Genomic DNA, 25,840 nt, shown 5'->3' on the forward strand with positions numbered 1-25,840 from the left:
CTGAAGTTTGTGATTTTTTTGGACTGGAGTAAAACCAGACTAAAGATTATTTTAGAAGATGGACAGAAACACAGTGTTTGGGACTGAAACAGTTAAACTCTAGGAAGCTTGTTACAAAGTTTATAGTTAAGATTAATCTTGAACTTGACAGTTTTCTACAAGTCTAGCCATGCTATCAGGGATGACACAGAGCTGCTGGCTGTAGACTCTTCTTATCATTTAGTTTATATACACTTTTGGTATCCTCTGTGTGTCATCTTGTTTTTGCTTTATCTTCATTGACTCAATGAACATTTTATCTCTCATTTGATTACTGAAGCACTTTAATTATGTGCTGTGACAGTGAAAAAAGCCCTGGCAGTCAGATCACATCTGCCATATGTGCACAAACATAATCATGCTGTTTCTTGGACGCTCACATGGTTAGTCATTACCTTCTGATTCTGGACATATTCCAGGTGAAATATGTGCTTTGATTGAACATTTTAAGCAATAATAACTTGTTTTGATATTATTATTTTTGATGTGTTGATGATGCACTTTTTAAAAAGAACTGTGCTTATTGCTATTTTCCAAATGAATGATTGTGTTACACTTGTGTGCTTCAGTCCATGTGCAGCATTAATCAGAGGAATGCTGATAATTGCCTTGCTGCATGGTTGTCCTTCTCGTCTGGGAGAGGAAGCTGAAATGGGAGAAGGGTGCTGAGAGGTATGCCAGCATCCGGCCGCTAGCCACCTCTCCTGTCATCTACGCTATGCCAGCCATGGTATCCGGTGCGAGGCCAGTGGAAGACAAAGCTGGATACTCATAACTCAGCGACACAAACTCCCTCCACTCTGATCAGTCTTGATTTAAATACAATGTGGATAAACAGAGTTGGAGCGTTGACATTTCTGACATTCATCCAAATCGTCTGCGCAAATATGAAGAGAAGAAGAAGAGATGAGGAATCCTACATCGCAGAAGTGTTTACAGTTGCTGGAGACTAATCTCCACAGCATTGTTAGCATAGGCCTGTGTTCAGTCTCCGTATGTAAATGTCCTCAGGATGATTCATCGACATACATTCTTCTTCGGCATAGCACTGTTTTTCTTTTAGGGTCCTTACTCTGCAAATCTTAACATCTCTGAGTGTCATTTCTGTCGAAAAAGGAAATTAATCTTGGAGGTGTGGAGTTCTCCTCTTCTTATCTTTCATAATTTCGGCACATACCGTAAGAGCCTCATGCAGCGCTGTTAATGTGATTACCAGCACACCCTGTGTTATATAGAGAGTTGTGTTTTCACATATTGGATTTCTCATAGCCCCACATTCCTGTCTTTGTTACATAATGCATGCATAGTATAATACATTTAGAATGATCTACATGTCTCATGTGTGTGATGTTTCTCTGATGCTTAAATCCCTTTTTGCACATCCTGATTTGGATGTTTATATAATCCCATTTACTCCACAGTCTTTATGTAGCCTATTGCTTTGTGTTGTGCTAATAGCCCAACAGGGATCAATAAAAACTTGTATTGCAGGTGCACTCTCTTGCTTCACATTCGTGCCTGGAAGCTACTCACTGCAGTCTTTTACTCGCACTTTACAGCCGCTCTGGATGAGTCGGGGCTCAAGAGCAACTTGACAGTAACAGACAAAAGATTTCTACAAAGCAAATGCAGCTTGCGTACACTGTAATCACCCAACCTCTTTTGCATTCACATACAGAGCATGGGAGTGGCCATAGGAAAGAAAATATATACTTATATATCGAGGCCACGATTTATTAATTTGTGCAGCACAACAGACCAGCCTTTCTCCTTGAAGTGCAGTGTACCTGCTTCAAGTAGTCTATCAGTAAGTTATGCTGATTATTAGCTTGCAAGGTGACATTAGTTGCTACCTCATCAAAATGTAAATCATCCTAGAAATAGAAAACCGGGTATGGAAACACTCAATATCATCTGCATGACAGTCACTTGTTATTTCATCAAAATGTGGGAACAATTTTATTAAATTGAGGCAACTATATATATATATATATATATAAATAATGTATGTATTTTCTCTTTAGCCAATCCTGGGCTCCATACATTATTAAGCAATTTAAAGCATTTAATTTGATTCTCATAAGTCTAACCAGAGCAGTCAGCGCGCAGCAGAATCTGAGGAGAGTTTCCTCATTTATTCACACAGAAGCAAAACGAGATAAAGCCAGCTTCATTTAGACCATATATTGGCTCAGTCACGACAATCATACTCTTAGTGTGATGATAAGCAGCAAGCATGCATTTTCAAAATGGTTATGTTAGAAATGTTAACACTTTGTAGAAAAAGTATGTTTTAACACATATTTACCTTTTTCTCTGGGCGTTCCTCCTCATCTTGTCAAACCACTAAAGCAAACATCTGTATTAATATTACAATAAAAAGCATGGCGATGTATTGTCTCTTCATTAGACCTTTGTGTTGAAAAACATGTGAATGTGACATCTATAAATGTGAGAAGTAAAACAGAAGTAGCTCTGTTTACTTTCCCCAAAACGAAACAATGGCAGAGGCTTTATCAGACAGAGGAAAGAGACCTAATTGGTGTTTCATTGCAGAAAGTGATAATATTACTTTGGAGGAGACACTTTGCTGTATAGGCTGACAGCTGGGGGAGGAATAAGAAGCAAAGGGGTTACTGTGTAGGCTTGCTGGAAAAATCCAATGCAATTAAAAACAACTTTCCCTCCTCCGTGTGTTGTCCAACACCCTTTTTGGTGTCAAAATAAGGAAGCGCAATGCTCTCAAAGTTCCATTTCACTGAGTTTGAATACCTCAACCCCAAATGCACACTAAATGAAGAAACACATCAGAAAACAGGGCTCTTATTCAAAGTCTTTGACATGAGCAGAATTACAGATGTTATGCTTTTAAAGGTTCAATGTGTAAGATCTTCCAGAATTTAAATTTAAAATATTAAAACAATGAACGAACATTATTAACAGAATGTGAAGAGGTCACAGTGTTGACGTTATGTCAAAGACGTCTATGTGTTGTGTTGCACATATATCTAGTGAAGTCTAGCTGACTAGCTGCGCTCCGTCCAGTCTGTAATACCACTTGCTCCTCTAGAGGCGATAGTGAGACACTGTAGCGCCAGTCTGCCCTCATTATTGAGGGAGAAGAAGAATAGCTGCCTGACTGTGGATGTATTGGGCCTAACTCTCTTGTAAAAATTGCAGCCAATGTTCGGAGTCTGTTTCATAGTTTGTTTATTGAATGACATTCAAAGTGAAAGCCACAGCATCGAGGAACTGCAGATTCTCTGTTGCTGTCGCTACACAGGACCAGCAGGCCACTGTAACTCCGGCCCCTGGGGTTTGTTCTGGCTGAGCTCAAGTCTCTTCGGCCAATGACTTGTGCGCCTTCTGACGGAGGTGGCTCCCGAGTGCCGGCTCTGCCGACCTCTCTCCTCCCGCGGTGGGCTGCTCTCCTCGAATTTTGATATTTTTTTTTACCACTGACTGACTGACTGACATAATACAGGAGTTAAACAATATACACAGTAAATATATCAACACTGGAAGAGAGAGAAATATATAGCTATAGAATGCAATACACAATATACAAAATATAATGAATTACAATATAATAAATAAGCCAAACTGCTAGAACTAAATATAAACATTAGAGATTGTATGGACGTAGTTTAGAGGTGAAATACTGCCCCCTATTTCTTTGGAGCAGGTGGCTCGGAATTACACATTGAACATTTAAACACACCAGCGGCAGCACCATTACATCCTACTCCTAATCCAACATTTTTTCAGTAAAAACACACATCTGCTTTTTGCCACAAACTTTCCTACCAAACCTAAAGATTCCGTTCATGTAAATCAAGGTTCAGAGTAAGTAAGTAAGCATCACTGAACAAGACAAGCAGTCATTCATTAATATATGAAAATACAAAGCAAATACACACAGTATAATAGATCTCACATTACCTGTAATGCATTGAAGCTGTAGTTGAAATTGATCATATAATACGATATTGATTAAAGAAGATATCACAGAATAAAAGTGTACTTATACATCGCCTTTTACTTAATTCAATACACAGACTGTTATAAAACTATACAAACTAATTGAAACTAAATGCCAAATGAACAGTTCCAATTGGTTAATGGTTTATTTGGTTTGTTTAATCATTATACTCCCTGTGTAGCTGGAATATTTGCATAAAGAGAGGAACTTGGATATGGAGTATGATAATATTGGCTGTGCAAAATGTATTTGCAAATTGATTCATATACTTTAAGAAATGTATGTTTTTTTCACAACAGTCTATGGTGTGTTCTGTACTTAGTATTTAGTGTGGTTGTAGCCTATATATTTTTACTGTAATTTCATATAGTACACAACGAGGTGGCAAGCGGAAGAGGTGAGGAACTGTATGAGGGGGAGGGAAGAGAGACGTTGGGAGACATCGAGAGAGCGTGTGTGTAAGTGAGTGAGAGAGCGAGAGAGGAAGAGTGCAGGGTGCGCTCCATCCACAGCCTCAGTACACCGGACGCATCTTCCACCAGCTCTCTGCTGTGGTCCAGTTCCGTTTTCACCGGGTTTTACAGTTGGTGGATATAGCATGGATACGATTTAAGACGCACTACCGAGCCGTCAGCAGTTTCACTTGCTAAAAAGAACAAATTATCTTAAAGCTCGTCCGGCTGAAGTCAGAATAATGATGGAGTATTGGAGGCAATGCGCGCTGTGGTTAATAAACTGCAAGGTGCTTCCAGCTAACCACCGGGTTACATGGGAAGTGTGCTCAGGTATTTGACTTGGCCCAAACCCTCCGGGATGGAGTCCTCCTGTGCCATCTGCTCAACAACCTGAGACCCCAGTCCATCAACCTGAAGGAAATCAACCTCCGACCGCAAATGTCACAGGTAAGAAACGGCTGCAGACAAACCTAATATCTGTTACTCGCTCTGTCCCCAAAGTACAACTAAGCCCCGTTAGAGAGAGCGCAACCAGACATCATAATAATGATGCTGGTTTAAAGGTTCCTTGCTTCTCGCCAAAAAAAACATACCTGCTACAACATGAATGGACCTTATTATAGATGTAAATAGCTATATTTCAAATTCGGCATTATAAAATCTACAAATTAGCACTTGGTTTCAAGAAGATTTCAACTTTAAAAATCTTGGTTACGCCGCTCGCTAGCGCTGCATATTTTGGTCGCTGAAAACCGTAGGACATAAGAAGTCAACAGATAATATTAGTTATACTTATATTTACTTTAGTCCATGATACCGTGTGCAATATATGCCGAATAATAAATGTAATCCGTGGCTCTGTGAAGTGCTGTTAATTGTTGCTTTTTGACGTGAGTACATTTAACAGTGAGCAAAGGAAACACTAAATTGCCAAAGAACTAAACGGAATTTGGGGCAGTTATTGGGGCCACTTTAGTGATAGGCTATATAGGCTATAAGTCTTACTGTGAACGAAAATGACAAAAACATGACTGTTTGATTCTTTTACTTCACTTTGTAGTTTAAGTTACTTATAGTAAATGTTGTCATTGACAATGTTGGTCAACACTGAACCGTTATGTGCTCAGAGCTGCTCAATCTGCCCTCTATAGGTGATGTAGATACACAGGGGAGAGAGGTTAAGTGGTGATGAGGCTTTGTTGTGGGCTATCCCAATCAGAGAAGTGGATTTATCTAATAGGATTTACAACAATAAATGATCAATAAATACTTTCATGACAATACTTTTTTATTTTTTATTACCATTATTAAGAATTCATGCAAATAAGCTATTTGTTTGGCTTTCCTGGCAATAAAACACAGGCAAATACTATCTCCTGATTGGTTGTTTGCTTTTTTATTCATATTTAGTAGTACAACTAAAATAACTAGTTAAAGTAACTACTACTGTACAACAACAAAAGATCAGTCTACTTCTGCTAGAAATCCCATATATATATATATATATATATATATATATATATATATATATATATATATATATATCTATATATATATATATATATCTATATATATATATATATATATATATATATATATATATATATATCTATATATATATAGATAGATAAGATAGACAGATAAATAGATAGATAGGTAGATAGATAGAGTGAGCTGTGGCAACGTGGCTCCTGTTAGTCAGATACCATCTGCTTCAGAAACAGGACAGCCGGAGCCAAGGCCAGATTAATATTCGCCTTCATAACAGTGAATCTGGGTGTCTGGCTCGATGTCAACACACAGTGAGGTAGACACTCACCTACTGAGCCTGCAGATCTGCACAAATAAACTGTACCAGTAACACACACACACACAGATGTAGAGTATTACTATGTAATGGATGCCCCAATGCTCTCATCTGATGCAGAAATGGTAATAAAGGTTTGAATATTAGTACAATAATGGATGTACTGCACAACAGATGGGGAGAGGGGGATTAGGCTTGTATCCTTGAAAAAGCTCATAAACTCAATGTTATGTTTAGATGGTTAATATGATATGCAGCTACTGTTCTTTCACAATCTAATTGGATATCCATTCAACTTGAGCACACAGGTCAAGTGGTCAATTTAAAAAAAGCATAGAGGATTTTAATGTCATCAATGGAAATGGAAATCAACTGTCAAAGGATCTGTTTACTCGGCGATTTCTGAGAAAACTAGATTGGGACTGTAAGAGGAGAAGCTGATTGGTCCATTTACGGTTAGAAGTTTTGCGAGCACCAATACGATTACTGATTGAAGGACATCAATAGGTCAGCGTTTGCTGTCAGTCATGATATAATAACATACGGCGCTGCCATGCGTAGAGAGGTTGTGAACCAAACTTACGCTCAATGCCTGGCCCAGACTGGGTTATTTATAGGCATAGTTTGTTTTATGCATGGCTGGATGGCTTACTCACACAAGGCAGTGATGAAGTTACATTCAGGGGTAAATTAGCATCAGTAGTAGGCACAGCCCCATACATTTACAAAGCGCATGCAACTTCACGTGTTTGGGAGCACTACTTACCAAGGGTTTTTTACTACAATGTTTTGAACTGCATTTCCCAGAGGTCATCTGCCAACTGAATAGTGGGACTAGTTTTGTACAAAAAGAACATAGGATTTTTGTATTGGGAAAAACCTACCAGATGTTACTGTTGAGATCAATATTGGAAAAGTGTACATTTATAAACTTTGCGAATGATGGATTTGAATATTAAATATTAGTTCAGGGACTTTACGACTTATGTATGGCAGTAGATCATGACTCGTTGCTTCCCCTTTCACACACATTCACACCATGTGATGCTGGATACCAATTCCCTTCTCTGAGCACTGTTCACCTAAAAATGGGCGTCAACCCCCCCAGCAACTTTCCTCCCTCTGTTTCCTCAAAGTTAAATTTACATAACTGAGGGCGGAGTTGCTTCCCTTTTAACCTGCATAATTCATGAGGGCCGTGGCAGCTACTTTATCATTGGCCAATAATAACACATGAGATGCCACTGTGGACTCACCCAGGGGACCCATGCGATGGAAAGACAAAGGCAGTGAAGGGACAGAGCTACAAAGAGTCTGCCTGGCCTCCATAGACGCATCTCAGAGGACATAAAGGGCCCTGAAGGGCTATCCCACTGTGCTGGGGTTAGCTGCGTAATTAAGGCACAATGCATCAGAAGCTCTAGAGGGTTCACATGTGTGATGTTGGCATCAGGACGGGCTGCCTCTCATTCTGCAACATTAATTTTGTTTGGGAGATTTGTATGGCATATATAGTGAGTATTTCTGTTTAGAAATGTGCTCATGTACAACAGAGAGCCAGACAACTCTATGTAGGAAGTACAATGATGACATACACTAGGATCAGTCTATTTAGTGATTAAATGGTCTTGTAGTGGAAGTTGAAGAATGATGCATGGGTTGTGTATGTGTACTCTGCATGAAAATGTTTTCTATAATGTTTAAAATGAACAACTCAAAGTTCCAGTTAAGGGCTTAAGGTCAGTGTAAAGCAAAATGTTCACCCTCTTTGATCTACTTTAACAGGGCTGTAATGAACCAATTACATAGTCTAGACGCAGTGCGACCACAGCAACTGCTGCATTAATGCTTTCCTACCCTAGAAAACACCATCATCGCCACATAATCAGTAGTTGTTTTTTGTCTCGCTCATTGAAAATCAGCGGTTTAGCGTTAAGAGGAACTATGGATTGCTTATTGTGACGCAACGACCATGTGGTCAAACATGCTGAATGCTGTCTTTCCATCCCTCTGTTTCTTGAAACATTTGGGACGATGTTCTACTGAATCTTTTTACTGACAGACTGCAAATATGATCCAAATACTGGTAGCAAGGACATTAACCCCCTTGTGTGTGTGTGGAGTGTGCTACAAACAAACTAGCTAGCAGGCTAGCAGAATAAAGCAGAGAAGGAGCTACATTCAGTTCAAAGACACAAACAACTGCTTAATCATTCACCATTCATTCATCCTCTTGTAACATTTCATTGACATTGAAATCTGCTGCCTTGTTTTCTGGCAGCTGAAAGTCTCTCACACAGAGCAGCCGTGAGCCTCAACATGCACAGGAAATCAGGAAATGGAATAGAGGAAGGAAGTGAAACTAAACATGCCCTCCATCAAGCTCAGACCAAAGCAGCGAGATGTCAGACATAATGAAGAGAAAAGCCGCCGCTCTCTTTACATGGCAAAAAAAAAACAACCCCTAAATACTTCGATACGATTTCAAAGATTTCACTTCACTTTTGGAAAGTGAAAGTGAGAGAAAGACAAGTATGAGTAAGAGTCAGGTCTAATTTTAATGAGCATCGAGCGTCAGCAAGTGTTTCAGTGCATTGATGTACAAGACAAGAGAGAAAAGGCTTCATAGATTTTACACAGATATACATAGAGATGCCATGAAAACTTAATCAACACAATTATGAATGAATGTTTTGCTTATTTTAATGTGATGCAGAATACAGTAATGTTTTTTTATACATATACCTAGCAGGCATAGGTTAGCATATAAATATAACTATGCTGATGCATATGATGGATTTAAGGACAAAAGGAGACGGCTCAATAAATAGCACACTTGATTATTTTTATGCTTTTATTTTGACAGGTATGCAGCAGATGTGTTGCTTCACTTGCCAAACTGATCTGATTTTGACTCTTGGAGAACTTACAGTAATACGAGTTTTACATGTGCACATAATAGTAGTAATACTATTATACATTATACAAGGTGCATATGTACTTTTTGTCGAACCCAGACCAAAATTCTATGATGTCAAAAAAATGAAAACTCCATACAGAAGGCTTCAAAGGCTCCGAGGCTCGCTCTTCACTCGCAAAGACAAAAGTTAGAGAGAGAGAGAGAGAGATAGCGTGGGAGAATGAGAAAGACACAGATTTTCCTTTTGTTAGTGCAGAATAAGACCTTTGCAAGTCATATAGGCTCAGGAAACATAACAGATTGTGATTCTGTGTAAAAATAAAGAATAACATGTCCCAAATCTTAACACATAAAGCATTTCACTGTGTAAAATATATGGGTATAGTAAGGTTCAGATGAGGTATTAAGGTGTAATTAGAGAGGGATATAAGGCTATACATCATGGTCATGGTAATTATGCAGAATAAGGTCCTAGATGAGTGAAGTGAAACCATGTGAAGCGTTAAAACACGGTATCAATACTTAATGTATTTCTGTATGCGAGAGTGTGTGAACGACACTCATCACACACTATTCTTCCTCTGTAATCCATATCACACTCTTAGATAGGATGCACTGCATGTTTTTTTTATAAACATACTTTTCGAAATGTATATTACAGTAGTAGTTGCAGCCCCCAACTTTTAGTCCAATAACCAGATCGCTCATTGCACTCCCTTGGTGTTGCAGGTGTAATTCTGTTTCAGATGGCAGAACATCGTTAATACAAACCTTTGCTAATTAATAACGAAACAAAATTTCAGTGCATTCTACAGTTAAGCTTTATAACTGTAGCACTGACTTTCAAATGCAAGTGGTTGTGTCTTTAAGAGAAGAACTTTCAGAGTTAGCTATAGTCTCACAAATCATTTATTATACATTTTTTATAAAAATAAATCAAATTAAATCCTAAAATTAATTAATAAAACGTACTGCTGTTCCGCTTCCTTTGTTGTCAGTCATCTTCTGTACAAAACGTCCCCTTCTGGGTTGTTTCCATGGGAACAAGAAGGCACAAGAAGAATTATGGGTCAGATTTCAGTGTCTGTACTTCATACTTAACATTCTCATCTAGATTGCATGCATACTCATACCTCTAACCTACTTATTTGCATACTGATATGGCACATACTACAGATTGCATGCTATTAGTATGCAGTATGCGGGCATTCGGACACAGCTTGTGAGTCCCTTGATGACTTCCCCTGAGTTACAGTGGCTTGGCTGCCCTCGTTGATTCATTTTGAAGAAAGCATTGCTCCCGTCAGTGTGTAAACACCACATTACTGCAGCTATTCACGCCGCATCGGGCCAAGTCACCGCAGCTTCCCATTTAGAATTCCAGTGCAGCGTAATGCAGTCGCACTGGTTTGTTCCGCCGTGTCATCGCGATGACATGCATGTTCATGTACTGCTTTATGTACAGTGACGTGCACGCGGATATTTCAAAAGACAAAATCATGTTGCACCTCTCTTGGGCACGTACACGGAGTCGACTGACCTTTCATTCCGTCACCAAGGTAACAAGCCCGGCACCACAGCCAACCGATAAAGGCTACGGTCTAGTGCATATTAAAGAATAGATAACGTACATGCTGATTTTATTAGGAGATATTCAGTGGTGGGGAATGTACCTCCAATCAATGTCTATCATGTTACTCAATTCTGCCGTGGACGGTTCAGTTAATCACTGTTGAGTGCTCTGAAAGCTCTGAGAAAAGTCAATACTGTCTGTTGTGTTTACGGGCAAACAATCATCATCATAAGTGACATTTGAAGTGTAGTCAGGGGCTTACACACATCAGAGGAGGCCTCTCTGCATATTGTATAATTATGAAAGTAAAGGAATTGTAGATCCAGATGATACCAACCCATAACCACGGTCATAGCCAGCAGCAGTGTGTCTCCAACCTTTTACTGTCAGGTTCACTGTAGTGGAAACCTGGAGCCAAGCGAAGTGGAGAGTACTGTATCAAGCCCTATAGAGAGATGATATAAGACCCTATACTGCCCAAACACCCATCAAGGGACCTGTACATTTAACCTTTTGTGTGCATAACATATGACCCAATATGTGGAGAACGCCTGCTGCACATGATTGATCCCATGTTTTCTTCAGTAGAGACAGTCACTGGATGTAGTTCTGCCTTGAGCAACTCAGGGTTGAAGTGATGGACGACTGTTGTCTATTGGAAACAGGAATGTCCTTATTTGTGTATTGGAGAGAGTGGAAGAGTAATAATCCCTTCAATAGAAATAGTAGTGGCTCCATACATGTATCACAGAGCAGACAGTGGAAATGGATAAGACCATGTACAAGTCTATCCATTGTTGTTTATACCATTTCATGACACACAGTTTCCCTGGAGGCTCTAACTTTCCCGAAATAAAAATATGTGGAAACATTGAATACCTTTTGGCAAAAAAAATGGAAATACTTGCAGTTTATCAACTTCGACGTTTGAGTTTAAATCCAAAAATATCATCGCTGATACTGTATCAGACATAGCGGTTAAACACCACACCTGAGTGGACACACACACACACACACACACACACACACACACACACACACACACACACACACACACACACACACACACACACACACACAAAGTGGCGCTGCAGAGAATTTTCACACTTTTTTAACACAATCTTCCAAGATGTGTAAATCAGGGCGAGTCAAAGGAAGAGGAGCAGGGATGCTGTCTGCTCACCATTCACGCTTCAGTGTTTGTCAATTCAGTGTGTGCATTTTATTTAGTGCGTTGCGCTACATTTACCCCCCCCCCCCCTCCAATCTCCACCACCATTACTCTTATTAAACCTCTTTTTGAGTAAATCACACACAGCTGAGCTAAAACTACTTGACCTGAGTTTCTGTAGCCAAGAGTGTCCATATCTCACGTAGTAACACTAATTCAAATACCTTATCTAGTTGGGGGGGATGGAGTAAGCTTTGTGTATATGTGGGGTCATTGGGGTTAAAAACAGGATTTAATGGAAAATGGCCTCTGAGACTCTCATTGGTGTTGTGGGGGTGGTACAGAGGTTGACGGATGTGTGTGTGTGTGGAGGGGGGGGGGGGGTGGAGGAAGTTGGGTTTTTCCCTTATTGCTTTTAGTCATTACATGAAAGAATCAGAGGCATGGGGAACTAACTACCTTTGTGTATCCTCTTCAGAGAGAAAAGCGATTCATGTAATGTGGACGAGATAAATCAAAGCTTTTTTGATAGAACCTACATGTTGGATCATCGGGAGGTTTTCGGTCATCTTCAATTCTTTCTGTGATTCTTCATTGTAAATGCTACTGTAGCTGCTCACACCATTTGTGGGACCTTTGTTTATGTTAATGTTTGTCATATGACTTTGAGAACATAAAGAAACACGGGTATTATTGGTAATTGCATGGAAATGATTAAAATATGTTAACGACCTGGATTGTGTGTTTTGCTATATTTCAACAAAGTATCAATGATACCGATGATGAAGAGTTAGAGGTTTAAAATGTCGCTATTGCTTTTGTATTTTACAGTAATCTTTTTAAAACTGTGTTTGATGTGATTGAATTGATTGGCCTTTATAAGATGATATAGCCATGTGGCTCGTAAAAACAAATGTACCAAAATAACCTTTTGAAAAATGTCCGGCAGTTCCTTTTTGGAACCAAAACAAACCAAAATAATTAAGCTGTGGGCTGTAAAACCGAAACTATGAGCTGTTGAGCTGAAGGGATGTAATTATGTGTGGGTCCGTCACTACGAATGTGGTCCATTGTTAAAATAAATGTTTATTAGTGCAGCTTTAACATTTAGCCTTCAAAAAGCCACATGTTTTCATTTTCTTTCTCACTAAAGAACAATTACTACAGTTTACAGTTCTAAAGAACAAGAATTGTCGCCAGCAGTTACTTAACATACTGAATGGAAGGATTAGCAGGAGCACGGCAGTTATCTCCTGGAAACACAGATGACTCGCCGATCCTCTGCTCACCTAAAGAGGGAGGTGACCAATGAGCCGAACTCCTGAAAAAACACAATAGTCGCTTACCGGAAATGTGAGCAGATAAAGGGGTGATAAACAGGCTGTCACTAACTAGCAAGGGATATTCAGAGTCACGGAAGTGAGTGGAAAAAAAGTGAGTGGAAAGACCATCTGCATGCTCGGTGTCATGTGTCGTAGTAAACCAAGTCTGTAGGTTTTTCATTCCAACCAAACAAGCGGCTCGTTTCACAGTTCAGCACACCTCAAACCAGCGAGGAGGAACTATGAAATCCTTTACCACACTTTATTACCGGAATGAAAAGCTGCTGACCGCTGCAATGTTGATAATATTTCATTAAGATAAGTAAGCTGATGGCTGTCTGCTGCGATGACCCCGACCTCAGTCTGAGAGAGCGGCAGCACTTTCGTCAGCGCAGGCAGACCTTCGCCTACATTCCACCTCCCATTTCCTGGTTACACAGCTGACAAAAGCTCCAACATGACATGTATGTGACCTGATGGCTTGGTTTGTGATATATCACCCACTGGTTATGACTTACAGAGTCTTGATAAAAGAGCTTTATAGACCAATGCACATTATTTCATTCACTCCAAAATCTCAGAAACATAATCCAGCAGGGGTTTAAAAACAATATATCAATGTGTCTTATTCACTGTTTTCCCCTTAAGCATGGTTTCCTCTTGATAATGGTCCTCTTTACTTTTCCCACACTGCTGTCAGCAAACATATGAGACACAAACAGAAATGAGATTTAAACTACCAAATTAGATTCTATACTCAGGCCTTGATTCCCATCATCCATTTGATTGCCACTAATTGACGCTCAACAAGGTTTAAGCAGTAAGATGACCTATCTCTGTCTGTGTTTCATTACTTAGATCTATGAGAGAACAAGAGCAGGATTTCATTAAGCTCCACAATACGCACGGGGGCCATAAAAAGGCTCCAGCTTGTTGCTATGGAGCTTTTGACTTGTGTCAAGGAATACATAAGCAGAAACTGGATACATATTCTGGATACAGAGCACGACCTGGCTTATATCAAAAGCACAGCAGCGAGATGGTTTGTTTTACAGGAATATTTCTTGCCTTATATTCCAGATGGTTGGTCTTCAAAATGAAAAGCGTTGGTGGGATTTTAAACCCTGCATATACTGCTTGTGTGTGTACGCTGTTCATTTCCATCCTAACCGAGTCGACGTGTGTTTGGAGCTTCCTGCTGAGATGTTGCAGCGTAATCTATCCTTAATTCCTTATTCTACACAATGAGGTTATTTGCAGGTTTCATTAAAATGCAGAAATAGGTATACTGACACGGTTGGTTGCATTTGCCTTGGATCTGGTACAGTTTCACTTGGTACATTTATAAATACCAGGGTTATAATTAGAGCCCAATCAATACTATTTCTTTTCTGATACTGATATTTGAAAGTAAAATCTGACAAGAAGATATAGGTTGATATTAATTTTTTCATGAACACATAACATAAAGAAGTATCTTTAATAAGGAACACCTTCATTTATTGTTTAGAATTGTGAGCAAGATATAAGGTGTGTGTGTGTGGCATGTTAGTGCTAGGAGACAAACTATATATAATAATAAAACATATATTTGGCATTGCTGTACTGCAATTTTTTGTTTATATCCAGCCAACATGCTGTATATGACATTTTCTGTATCGCATCAAATGCTTTTCCTTGCTTTTTATGCCTCTAATGATAGAAGTGTAGAGAGAGAGAGAGAGAGAGAGAGAGAGAGAGAGAGAGAAGGGGAACGACATACAGCAAATGGCCACGGGTCGGACTCGAACCACAGGCCGCTGTGGCAAGGACTCAGCCTTTGTATATGGGTTGCCTGTGGTACCGGGATAGATAGTTAGATGTGGATGGAAAGATGTATGGCACTCTGCTGTTTGTACACTAACGTGAAGCTACAGCCAGTTAGCTTAGCTTAGCATAACAATCAGAAACTCTGGAAAACAACTGGCCTGGCTCGAGATATAACAAATGAACATGTTATATCTTGTTTAACTTGCTTTAATTAGTGAAATTAGAGGAGCAGACGGATTGTTTCACGTTCAGATAGAGCCAGGCTTGCTGCTTCCAGTCTTTGAGCTAAGCTAAGCTAACTTGATGTAGCTTCATACTCAGTGTACAGACATGAGAGTGTTGATCCTCTCGTCTAACTCTTACAAAGTGAATAAGTGTGTTTTACAAAATGGTGAAATAATCCTTGTAAAGCTATGAAATAACAGGCACAATTCATTCTTAAATAACCCATGAATGTAATCACAAAAATACTTAAACATACATTGTTGCCTTGTACATAGGCTACATACCGAAACAGAAACAGATGTGCAAACGCACGGACACACACATGCTCATACACATGAGACCATTGACTTCCTGAGCCCCAGAGAGAGTCGCTAATGCAGAAGAAAAGCTGCCAGTGGAACAGTTACTGGTTGCCTCATGCTGCTACACTCTTGTTAATACAATTCGCCCTCTACTGTCTTCGGCTCAGTGTAGCAAAGATACTGTCTTTCATATGCACTCTGTGAAGCTGCTTCCCTCAGATAATATGCTGAGGTTCTTTGGGACTCTCCAGAGACTCCAAGCAGACAAGATGTACATGTCTGATAAAAGAAAGTGATGTGTACAAGTGTAAACATTCAATATTATTCACTCACTGCTCGCTAGCTGCTCCATGCTGCCTCTTATCTGGAGCTCACTGGTTGAGGGCTTTTCTCACTATTGTGAAGAAATCTGTTAAGCTTAATTCAATCCGAGTGGAAAGGCATTTCACATTTGATGCATGGATATGCGCTTTGCAGACAAATCTGAATTGGGGCGAAGGTGTGTTTGGAATAAAAGAATAAGTCCGGCTGCTTCTTCTCCAGAGCCGTTTGTCTTTCAAGACGATACTAACTGAATTATTAAGCGTTGTTAAGGTTGTCAAACACGATTACAGTCAGGCCTTTGAGCATGGACTCCTCATATTAACAGTATGGCACAGGCTTGTACTCTTTTTTTTTTTAAGAAACAGGAAAGGGCTAATGAAATCTATTTCCTGTAAACCAGTTACCCAAGAAGAAGAAAAAGAAGAAGGAGATGACGATGAAGAAGCATTGTAATATGGAAACATATCTGTGGAGAATTTTAAACGAGGTTACACAGTGAGTGCTATGGATGCAGTAACTAAATGTCAACTTTAAGTTGTGGACAAAATGACAAACAAATCCTCAAAACAGAGGAATGTTGCCTTATGAACCTTTGCATTCCTCGGACTCCCAACTTAAATAATTTGTTTATGATTCACATAATATCTTACAGCAATGCTGGTAGGCATTCACATTTACCTGCCTAGATGCCATTTTATCTACGTATTTGATGCTCCAACTCAACTTTGTCTTGCGCTGTTGGAGTCCCCCTTTGTACAGCAATCCAGTGTTTTCAGTCGTTCATTTCAGATTCCGAGCCCTCGTACTGGTGCTGCACTTACGCATCACTGCTCAAATGCAAAAAGCCACAACCACACAGTTGGTCTTGCACTGCATGCCTTTTGTGTTGGCTGTGATGTGCTGTTGTCTTTGCACCCTTCAATATTGACACCGCTGTTACTCCATACCAGTTCAATTTTGCAAGCATCACTTTGCATGAAGCTTTCATTACACCCTTTCCATAAAAAAAATAGAGTAAATAGAAAACATAGCAAGTTCTACTCCCGCAAACATTGAAAATGTACAACAATGCTCAACAATGTAGAACTTAGACATGTTTCAGAGTAATATTAAAGCAGTACACATTTACATATTTAAAGCTAATCCCAGCACTGTGATGTGGCAAAATATCCCACCGCTCCCCGAGCATCTCTTTCACCAGTCTTTGTTCTATCCTGTATCAACTACAGGAAGGCTGATGGGCGTCACAGATACTGCCCGTTGGATAACCACCTTATGTTGACACCTTCCCCTTTACTCACTGCCTGCCACTCTTCATAAAGAGACCTTACTTCATTCTGTGCCTCCCCTCCGCCACTTTTCTCAGTTTCATTGGTGTTGTTAGGCAGCATTCAGTGCTAACTGCTGCATAATTTGGATAAATCGTTTCTGGATGAAGCTCCATTAACATCATTAGCAGAAGATTTAGTTTGCAGACGAGGCAGAAAACACTGAATGACCTTGTTTATTAGGAGTTACTTATTGATTGTTTCATTCAATTTTCTCGGGTCAAGGTTGACCCTTAGCTGCAATTAAGCTCACAGTATATACAAAATCAGCTGAGGGAGAGTTTCCTGGTTTCTGCAACCACCTTCTTACCCTCTATGGAAATGAGTCTATGACTCAAACTGAAGTGTCATAACTTCAGGAGGAATTTAGACACATATTTCACCCCAACAGACAAAACTAAATGCATTATGAAAGCTTTCACATTTGCAGTTTTGTCTTTCCTGGGGAAAAAAGCCTCTTTAGTGTCAGAAGTAATATACTTTCTTAGCTTATTACAGACATCTGTGTATACGTTGGCCGATAATTAACAAGAAATTGCATTACGGAAATGCCAAATATATATTTGAGATGAAAAAATGTGTGAGCACGAGCGCTTCCTGGAGTTTGTAGAGGTGATCTTTGGATAAGGAAACACAAAAATCACAAAGAAACTGCTGCCGAAACGTGTCGGAGTTTGTTTTCAGGTCTAACATAACTATTCCATTACAATAAAAGCATTTTAATTGTTTAAAAGAGAGTGCTTTGGAGTTGTCTTGGTATTTTTGTGTCTCATGCTAACAGCAACATGCTTAGAACTGGGCGGTGAGAGAGTTAAGCCTTCAGAATAATACATCACATATTGACTGTAAGTGCAGCACAATATCATTTAGCATATAATAGCTTATTTTGTTGAGCTTTTTGTCTGAATTCAATGCTAATTGGAACGTTGTGAACAAACTGAATATTTGTGGCAGAGATGTGAGAAATCATAAAAGAACACAGTTGAAAATAAAATCTCTGCCTTTCTCTCCCGACTCTCTATCTCTGCTTTAATTACGCACCCCTCCACTGTCCTATTTCAACAGAAAATATATCAAATTAATGAAACAAGATGCTCTCATGGTGCCTATAAACACTGACCCATCTATATTTCAGAGCTGTGGTCCTCCAGTGAGAATACACAGCCAGAGGGAAAGCTACTGTTGCAGGCAGAACAGAAAAGCTGCAATAAATTTCATTACCATTCAGTGGTATTAAGAAAAATACACACGTAGCTCTTTTTAAAATGAAAATGAAATATAAAAAACGCATTGTGTCATTTGTGCTTGTCATTCTGCATGTACATTTGTGAGTGACTCGCTCACAGACGAACACTTTCTGTCTTCCCCACACAGTTCCTGTGCCTGAAGAACATCAGGACTTTCCTGGCAGCGTGCAGCGATGTATTCGGCATGAAGAAAGGCGAGCTGTTCGAGGCCTTTGACCTGTTCGACGTCAGGGACTTTGGAAAGGTAAGGCTGCGTTGCTCAATGACACAGAGTGAGGTGGAGGCTTGCATCAGCCTGCATCCGCACTCACTGTGCCAGCTGTCCCCAAAGACGGAACTGAATTATTATAAATGTGCAGAAGTGAGGAAACTTGGTTAAAATTATTTATAAGTGAAAGACTTTCTTTATCTTTGACTTGGATTTGTACATGTTTAATGAAGGTCTTGGTGCATGCATCAGCTGTTTTTGGATCATCTTTGTGGGCTCAGGAAGTAGAGTGATGCCAACGCACCTTGTAGCCTCTGACTCTGTATGAATGTGGGTGAATGCTGAAATACTTGTGTCGTAAAGATTGGAAAAGCGCTATATAAAAGCAGTCCATTTACTATTTGTTAAGCGTATCCTCACACTGTAACAGCACTTTCAATTTCATCGGCTTCTGGCTCATGTCTACAGTATCATTAGTAGATGTTCTTCCTGGCATTGCTGGTGCTAATCAACACAGTCTGATCCCACATTGCAGCTTTCCTCACACTCCTTAACTCAAAGCTGAAGCTGATGTCAGCAATATGACCCAGCAGTTTAATCACTTCCTCTCATTAGAGTGAATACGCCTCAGTGTGCAGACTTTACAAGGGGTTAAAAGTCTGGCCTCAGGTTCATTACTTTGATAGGACTCAGCTTGTAGCGCTGTGAAACTGTCTGCAGCTCTTTGACAGCCCTGCTGCTGCCCTCTGGGAGTCCCCAGGAGGTTAACTTAGAAATCAGAGGATGCTGCCGGACCCTGGTGCACATGATGTTAGGCGTTTATGAGACGACAGGGTCATGTATCCAATCTTAAAATGTGTGCATGTGTGTCAGTGGGAGAAACACAGGAAGAGACAGAGACATATTGATTGACTAGTTGTCATCTTCATGTCATAAAATCTGTGAAGAAGTTGCCTTTAAAGCATCCTGGGATGCTAAAAATAGGGTATGCATTTAATCAGCCCCACAATGATACAAATGTATGTCATCATATCCCTCATATCAGAAGTGAAACAGACTGTGATAGCTGACTTCTAATAAAAGTGGAAGAGTACACTTATTTTGGTTTCCATTTATCAGCATTTGTTATGTGATAATTATGAGAAAACGAAAAACCATTAACACGAAACCACATTCCAAATTAGGAAAAAAATAACTGACCTTCACTTAAGTAAATTGAATTGAATTAGGCCTGACAGTATATGATGAATGGAAAAACACCTCTTAACTTGAATTGAACGTCCCTTTTCACTCTACCAGAGAAACTTCTATGAAAGATTACAGCTTGAGAAATGAAGGCGTGTGAAATTGTCACAGAAATGGAGAGACAGAAATAACTTTTGTTAAATATGCGTCACCCAACCACCTAGCCCTTAATCATCTGTGTTCCCAGTAGAGCTTGACTTGAAAATGTAAAAAAACCAACTAATTGGCTAATATCCAGTGAAAAATACTCACTTTATGAAGGCTTTGACTTACAAATGATATGTTAATACAGTCCTTAATATGAATTCTTAATGATGTAATATGTATACGAAAAAAAACCCACACAGCACAGCAGATTTTCTGAAAAAATATTTGTAAGATTAGTCAAGCGACAATTAAAAAGGCTTTAGATATGGTCAACAGTACCTTTATATCTCTACTGGAGCGCTCATCTTTGATGGCGTGCCGAGCATAATTAAGTACAAGCTGAGAGAATTAAGTCATCTATTCATTAAGTCATCTTTAATTAAAACGCACTTGGCCCGCTGGCAAGTTTCTTATAGGAAAATATTTTCAGAGAAAATCGAGAAAAGAACCAACAGTGCCTCATTGAATTACTGTAGGATATGAAGAAACCAAAAAGTGAATTTGTAGATTTGTATTCATGCGCTTTTGTATTTCATTTTTCCGCCCCGGGCTTATAGGCTAAAGCTTCCAGTGTAAAATCTCATATATAAAAACATAGTTAGTCACAAAGACACTAAACAATCTGAGGAACTGAGAAGATTGACTCCACTCACTCTGTAGGTTAAACTAAATATGAAGCTAAAGCTAGCAGCCGGTTACCTTAGCTTTGTGTGAAAACAACTATTAGTGGTCTTACATGTGAGTTTTCTGCGAGACTGTATTTGACTGGAAAGGCTTTGTACAGATCAAACAAACTAAATACATTATTATTAAGCTTTAGAGGTAGGCAGATTGTTTAGTCACAGGCTAGCTGTTTCCAGTATGCTAAGCTAAACTAACAGTCTGCTGGCTGTATCCAACTATTTAACAGGTGAGTGGTATCATTTAACTTTTAGCAAGAAAGCAAATTGTAGACTCATTTCCCAAATGATGAACTATTGCTTTAATATTTTACATTTTCTATGGTTAGCGTTAGTTAGAGTTCTGTCTAGGAAATCGGTTAGTTGTGTGTTCCATTAAAAAACTACTTTGGGATTGATTACTGGCACCTAATGGTACTGGTACTGGTAGCTCTTTTCATAACTTGACACTAATTGGATTAATGTAAAGTAAAGTAATACGATACTTCATAACACAGTGAGGTTGAGTCGCCCTGACCAGTTTGAGATGAATCTATAAATTCTTTTCAAGCAGACTCATTTTCCCCCTTTGTGATGTCCGACTTCTTCCTCATTTCCCTTTAGTGATTTCAGTTTGCTCAGGCACAACACTTTGATGACTCTCTTGAGTGAATCCCACATTACCCAGAGTGAATTTAACAACTCTGAAATTAGACAGCAAGCAGGGCCCGCAATCCTCGCTTGGCTGGCTCTGCAGAGGCTAATGGAGTGAAGAGAGGGGGGAATGAGGGAAGCTGCCACTCACCTGCAGTTCCAGCTATTTTATTTGTTTGTTTGTATTAAAAATAGCAACCGGACTGCTACTGAATAAAACATCAAGCATACCCGTTTAGTTTAAAGTTTGTGTGGTACTCTTGATCGTTTATATGAGTCTGTGTGTGGAAACAAATGCTGGATATCTTTCTCTGGACTTCAGCAGTTGTGCTGTGCAAGCTTAAGGTATTTTCCTGCCTGCTGTAATAGCAGATATGTTTTGAACTGTACCCACATGAGAGAACCTTAACCATACAGCCTGGAAATTCTTCTCGACTCCTCCACCTTAAAAGCTGGGAAGGAATCCAGCAGTAAAGGACGAGTCCCTGATGAGGTTCAGGTCTTTGAAAACATGACCAGACTCAAAAGGAGAATTTTGAAATTGTGATAACACAGATTCATCTGACGAACAGGTTTGGACTTATTGGTGTTCTTGGATTAAAGTTATGGCCTCACAACACTGCAATAGTAGGAAACACTGACACATACAGCAGGTCTGTCTGTAGCCCTTTCCCCTCAGTGCAGGAACATCTGGTTTGCACATCTGCCTTGTAGACACATGGAGGGTTGTTGGGCTCTGCAGGGAGAACAGAAACGTGGCTGCACAGGGCATGCACACACACACTGATACACACCTGGCAGAGAGAGAGAGAGAGAGGTGATAGTATGAAGTATTTGGAGAAGATTTTGAGGGCTACAATATCGTGTTGCTGTTTCATTTAACATTTTTTTTATCTGTGGAGGCATTTTGTGACTATTTGATGAAGGAGACGAAACATAAAACTGTGGATTTCACCGTAAGCGTTACCAATTTTACGGTACCAGACACAATGGCTACATGCAGTGAGTAGAGCATATAGCTCTGCTGACGTAACCCAAGTACCCTCTGATCTCGTGTTAAAACGTCATGTATCCTTTTGTTGTGCCATGATTGAAAATACATGCTGCCGTCATCAGCCCTGAGAGTGAATCACAACAGTCTCACTTCTATTTTATTGCTAATTCCTGTCATCTCGTATCAGTTTCTTTCAAAAATAGAATCAAATTGCTGACAGGAGCTTTCCATACTCAGTCACATGATGGACAGCTGCTCAGTACTTGGAATACATTAGAGTCATGGGATGACCGATTAAATAATGCAACATACTTCAGTTTAGGAACAAAACTGAAACCATTATCAGCGGCTCATCATCTTTGCTGCTGTGTTTCTCATTCATTTGTAAGATGTCCTCACTGACCACAGGACTTGTGGCTCATCTGAATCTCTTTCATCATCCCACACATTCTTATCTCAAACAGTGTGGAACAGTATATTATCTAATACATGCAGAAAGTAACTAATACAATAAAACAAATTAAGATAATTATGCATAATATAAGTAAAGAATGCAAGTAAATCAGCCATGTGGGCCCTCGTTCACTACGGCATCATATTTCTTTCCGGATTTTAAAACTGATGTATGCTCTCACCACTTAACCTGGTATTTATTCATTAAACGACTATATGCATTATATATAAATATTAATATTGGAATTACTTTTTTTATCAGAGTAGTATATGATTACAGACCCTACTTAAAATCAGGCCGTGGAGACACAAAGCACATCTGGATGATTGATGAACACTGGGCTTTATGTGGGCTGATTCCTACATACTAAAGTAACCTCAGATCATCTGCGGCGTTCCATTCTTTAGACTATGCAAATTTTGCTGCACCGCAACTTCCTTTCCACGTGCCAGGAGATGCCACACCTGCTTGTGTTTAGCAGTATAATGTGTAAATAATCTGGCAATAAGAGAATGATGCGACATGCTCTTGTTTTTGCAGCTGCGTCCTATTCGTCCATCTGCAATGAAATCACCCCGCGCTCACTGTAGATACTGTGATGCAGTTTCATTAATCAGACACAGATGAAGGTTCCTCCCAGTTGTTTGGAAGTAGGCTTGTTATACTAAAACCTCTACACTCGGTCCATGTATACAGCGCTCTGTAAGTCAAACTCTTGGCCCTTGTTGGAAAGAAATCAGTGTGTTAGTAGTTTTGCTGTAGTTTACAATTTGCATTTTCAGTCATGTCCTTCAGGTTAGTGCTGACAACACAATGACGTCATATTATTGAGACAAGTTCACCGCAGCGCTCTCAGGGGCAAGACATGTTTAAAAGCCTCACGCATTACCCTCTATGGACCTCTGCACACAAAGACAGTGTCAAGCTCTGGTGGGCTCTTCTGTTTTACTATATTATACTTCTGGCTCTCTAGCATTTCTAGGTGGATGAAGATACTTATTATTTCGGCGGGGGGTTGAAAATGGCACCCCGGGGGAAAGGAGAGCAAAGATGGGAAGGAAGAAGGAGACAGACAGAGAGGGTTTATTGATTAGTGTCTTCCTCCTCAGTTGACTGTGATAAATTTAACCACAGAAACCCACTAAAGGCTGATGCATCTCCTGACCAGCCCCCACCCAATCATCTCTCCCCCTCTCCTGTCTCTTTCCTTTGTCCTTCAGCTGTGCTCTCGCCAGCAGATCTATGTGGTCAGATATCAGATGTCTGCTACGTGCTAATGGGTGTATCTTTGTACTGCATGGCTAAGCTGCAGTAACAGTGGTCCACAATTGCTTTGAAGACATGTTGTAACAGCTGCCATTAGGACTCAATCAGTGTAGTGGATGATCAATATATTGGGTTGATATTGTTCTTTTATTAAAATCACATACTGGGCTTTGGAGCTTCCTCCCATACCTGTTTAATCCTCAAGTGGATTACCAGAGAAGTCTTTCTAGTGTTGTGTTGGAGGTTTTTACTTTACAGCTGCGTAGGAGTCAAGTCGGTTAAACCTGCAATTAAACAGTCAGCCTTAAGGAGCTGTGAACCCACCGTTATTCATTAGGCTGGCTTGTACTGCACAGCCTTACTTTCCCATCATATTTAAATGCTGTTGCTGTAGCAACCCATATCGGTCAAAACCTTTGCAGCTCTGCAGAGCAGGTTTGTTTGTTAAGCACTAACATTAATAATGTCTGCTTTCCAACAATTAAAGTTGTCAGTTACAGTTACCCTGACGAAGGTCTGTGTAGTTGGCAGTCTGGATTATTTCTGGTAGAAGTAATTGTTTTTGATCAGTAATACAGAGGTGTCATCTGCAAACATGTGTAGCTTGACCGAGCAAGTCACAGTATGTAGATAGATAGATAGATACTTTCTTTATCCCGAGGGAAATTCAGGATGTGGAGAGTTCAGATTTTGTAGGGCTGACAGACTCTCACATTCATACCTCTTGGTGTTTTGAGAGTCTGTACTGTACATACATTTTTTTGTGGATTGGGAGAAGAAACTGAGTTTAAAAAGAAGTCAAAGCTTAGAATCAAAGTTCAGTTAGAACTGTAGAGAAATCTTCAATATATGAGTACTGTAGAAATGTTTGCTCTAAATTCATAGTGCATTTACCTCGACTTCCAATGTTCATGCTTCACTTACTCTCACAACACAGTTGGCGTTATTGTTGTGTCCAAAGCAATTTGATGAAACGTGCGCTAAAGCTCTTGTGCTGAAAACTCTGTGTATAATCCATGCACTCCCAGTGACTTGACAGCATGACATCAGCTTCCACTGGAATCATACTTTTCATATCAACTGGCTTTCCTCAAGGGTGAATGCACGCACACATGTGCATAAACACACACGCACCCAACCCTTGCTGGCAGAAGATTGCTCAACCAGAGAGCTCTGCGCCCTCCATGCTTGCCAGCTGCAGCTGAGATGTATTGTCTCTTTGATTGTTTCTGGGTGAGACAAACTTCTGTGATGATTGCGGACATCTGTTTGATCCCTGTGTGAGCACACTGTTTGTCTAAGCTGTGGCAACCATTAACTAGGTTGCCACAGTTGTAGGGGTATTTCATCTGGAAACCAAAGGCCTTTCTGCTCTGTGTACACATACAAATACACACTCCGACAAAAGGCAGAAAAGTGGGCTTGTCATGGGGAGCGTGTGGGTTTGGGTATGAATATAACAGTTCATTCCTCTCCAACATAGTGAAATATGCATTTTTCAGTGTATTGCTTTGACAGGCCTCACATTGTATTTTACATTGTAAACCATTAGGTCAAGCTTTTTCTGAGAATCTTCTTGAATTTATTACAGCACAAAGATGAGCAAGGGAGATTTCTACCAATAATAGACCTTAAGGTTTTATGCAGTTTTTATGATGATGATGGCTTGGAAACTGAGTTTTATTGTCCGTCCCCCCATTCAAAGGTGA

At 39.8% G+C, this 25,840-nt stretch overlaps 1 protein-coding gene across 1 annotated transcript in view; it reads left to right on the top strand.

The window, feature by feature from the left end:
- The first annotated feature begins 4,479 nt into the window (after positions 1 to 4,479).
- The window catches only part of vav3 (vav guanine nucleotide exchange factor 3), an 82,410-nt gene continuing 61,049 nt past the window's right edge, over positions 4,480 to 25,840 (top strand). The window contains 3 exon segments of the mRNA XM_029457603.1: positions 4,480 to 4,796; positions 4,798 to 4,923; positions 18,632 to 18,748. Coding sequence (XP_029313463.1) covers positions 4,716 to 4,796; positions 4,798 to 4,923; positions 18,632 to 18,748 — 324 coding nt within the window. The 5' untranslated portion in view covers positions 4,480 to 4,715.

Source organism: Cottoperca gobio, chromosome 20, assembly GCF_900634415.1.
Source record: "Cottoperca gobio chromosome 20, fCotGob3.1, whole genome shotgun sequence".
Lineage (NCBI taxonomy): Eukaryota > Metazoa > Chordata > Actinopteri > Perciformes > Bovichtidae > Cottoperca > Cottoperca gobio.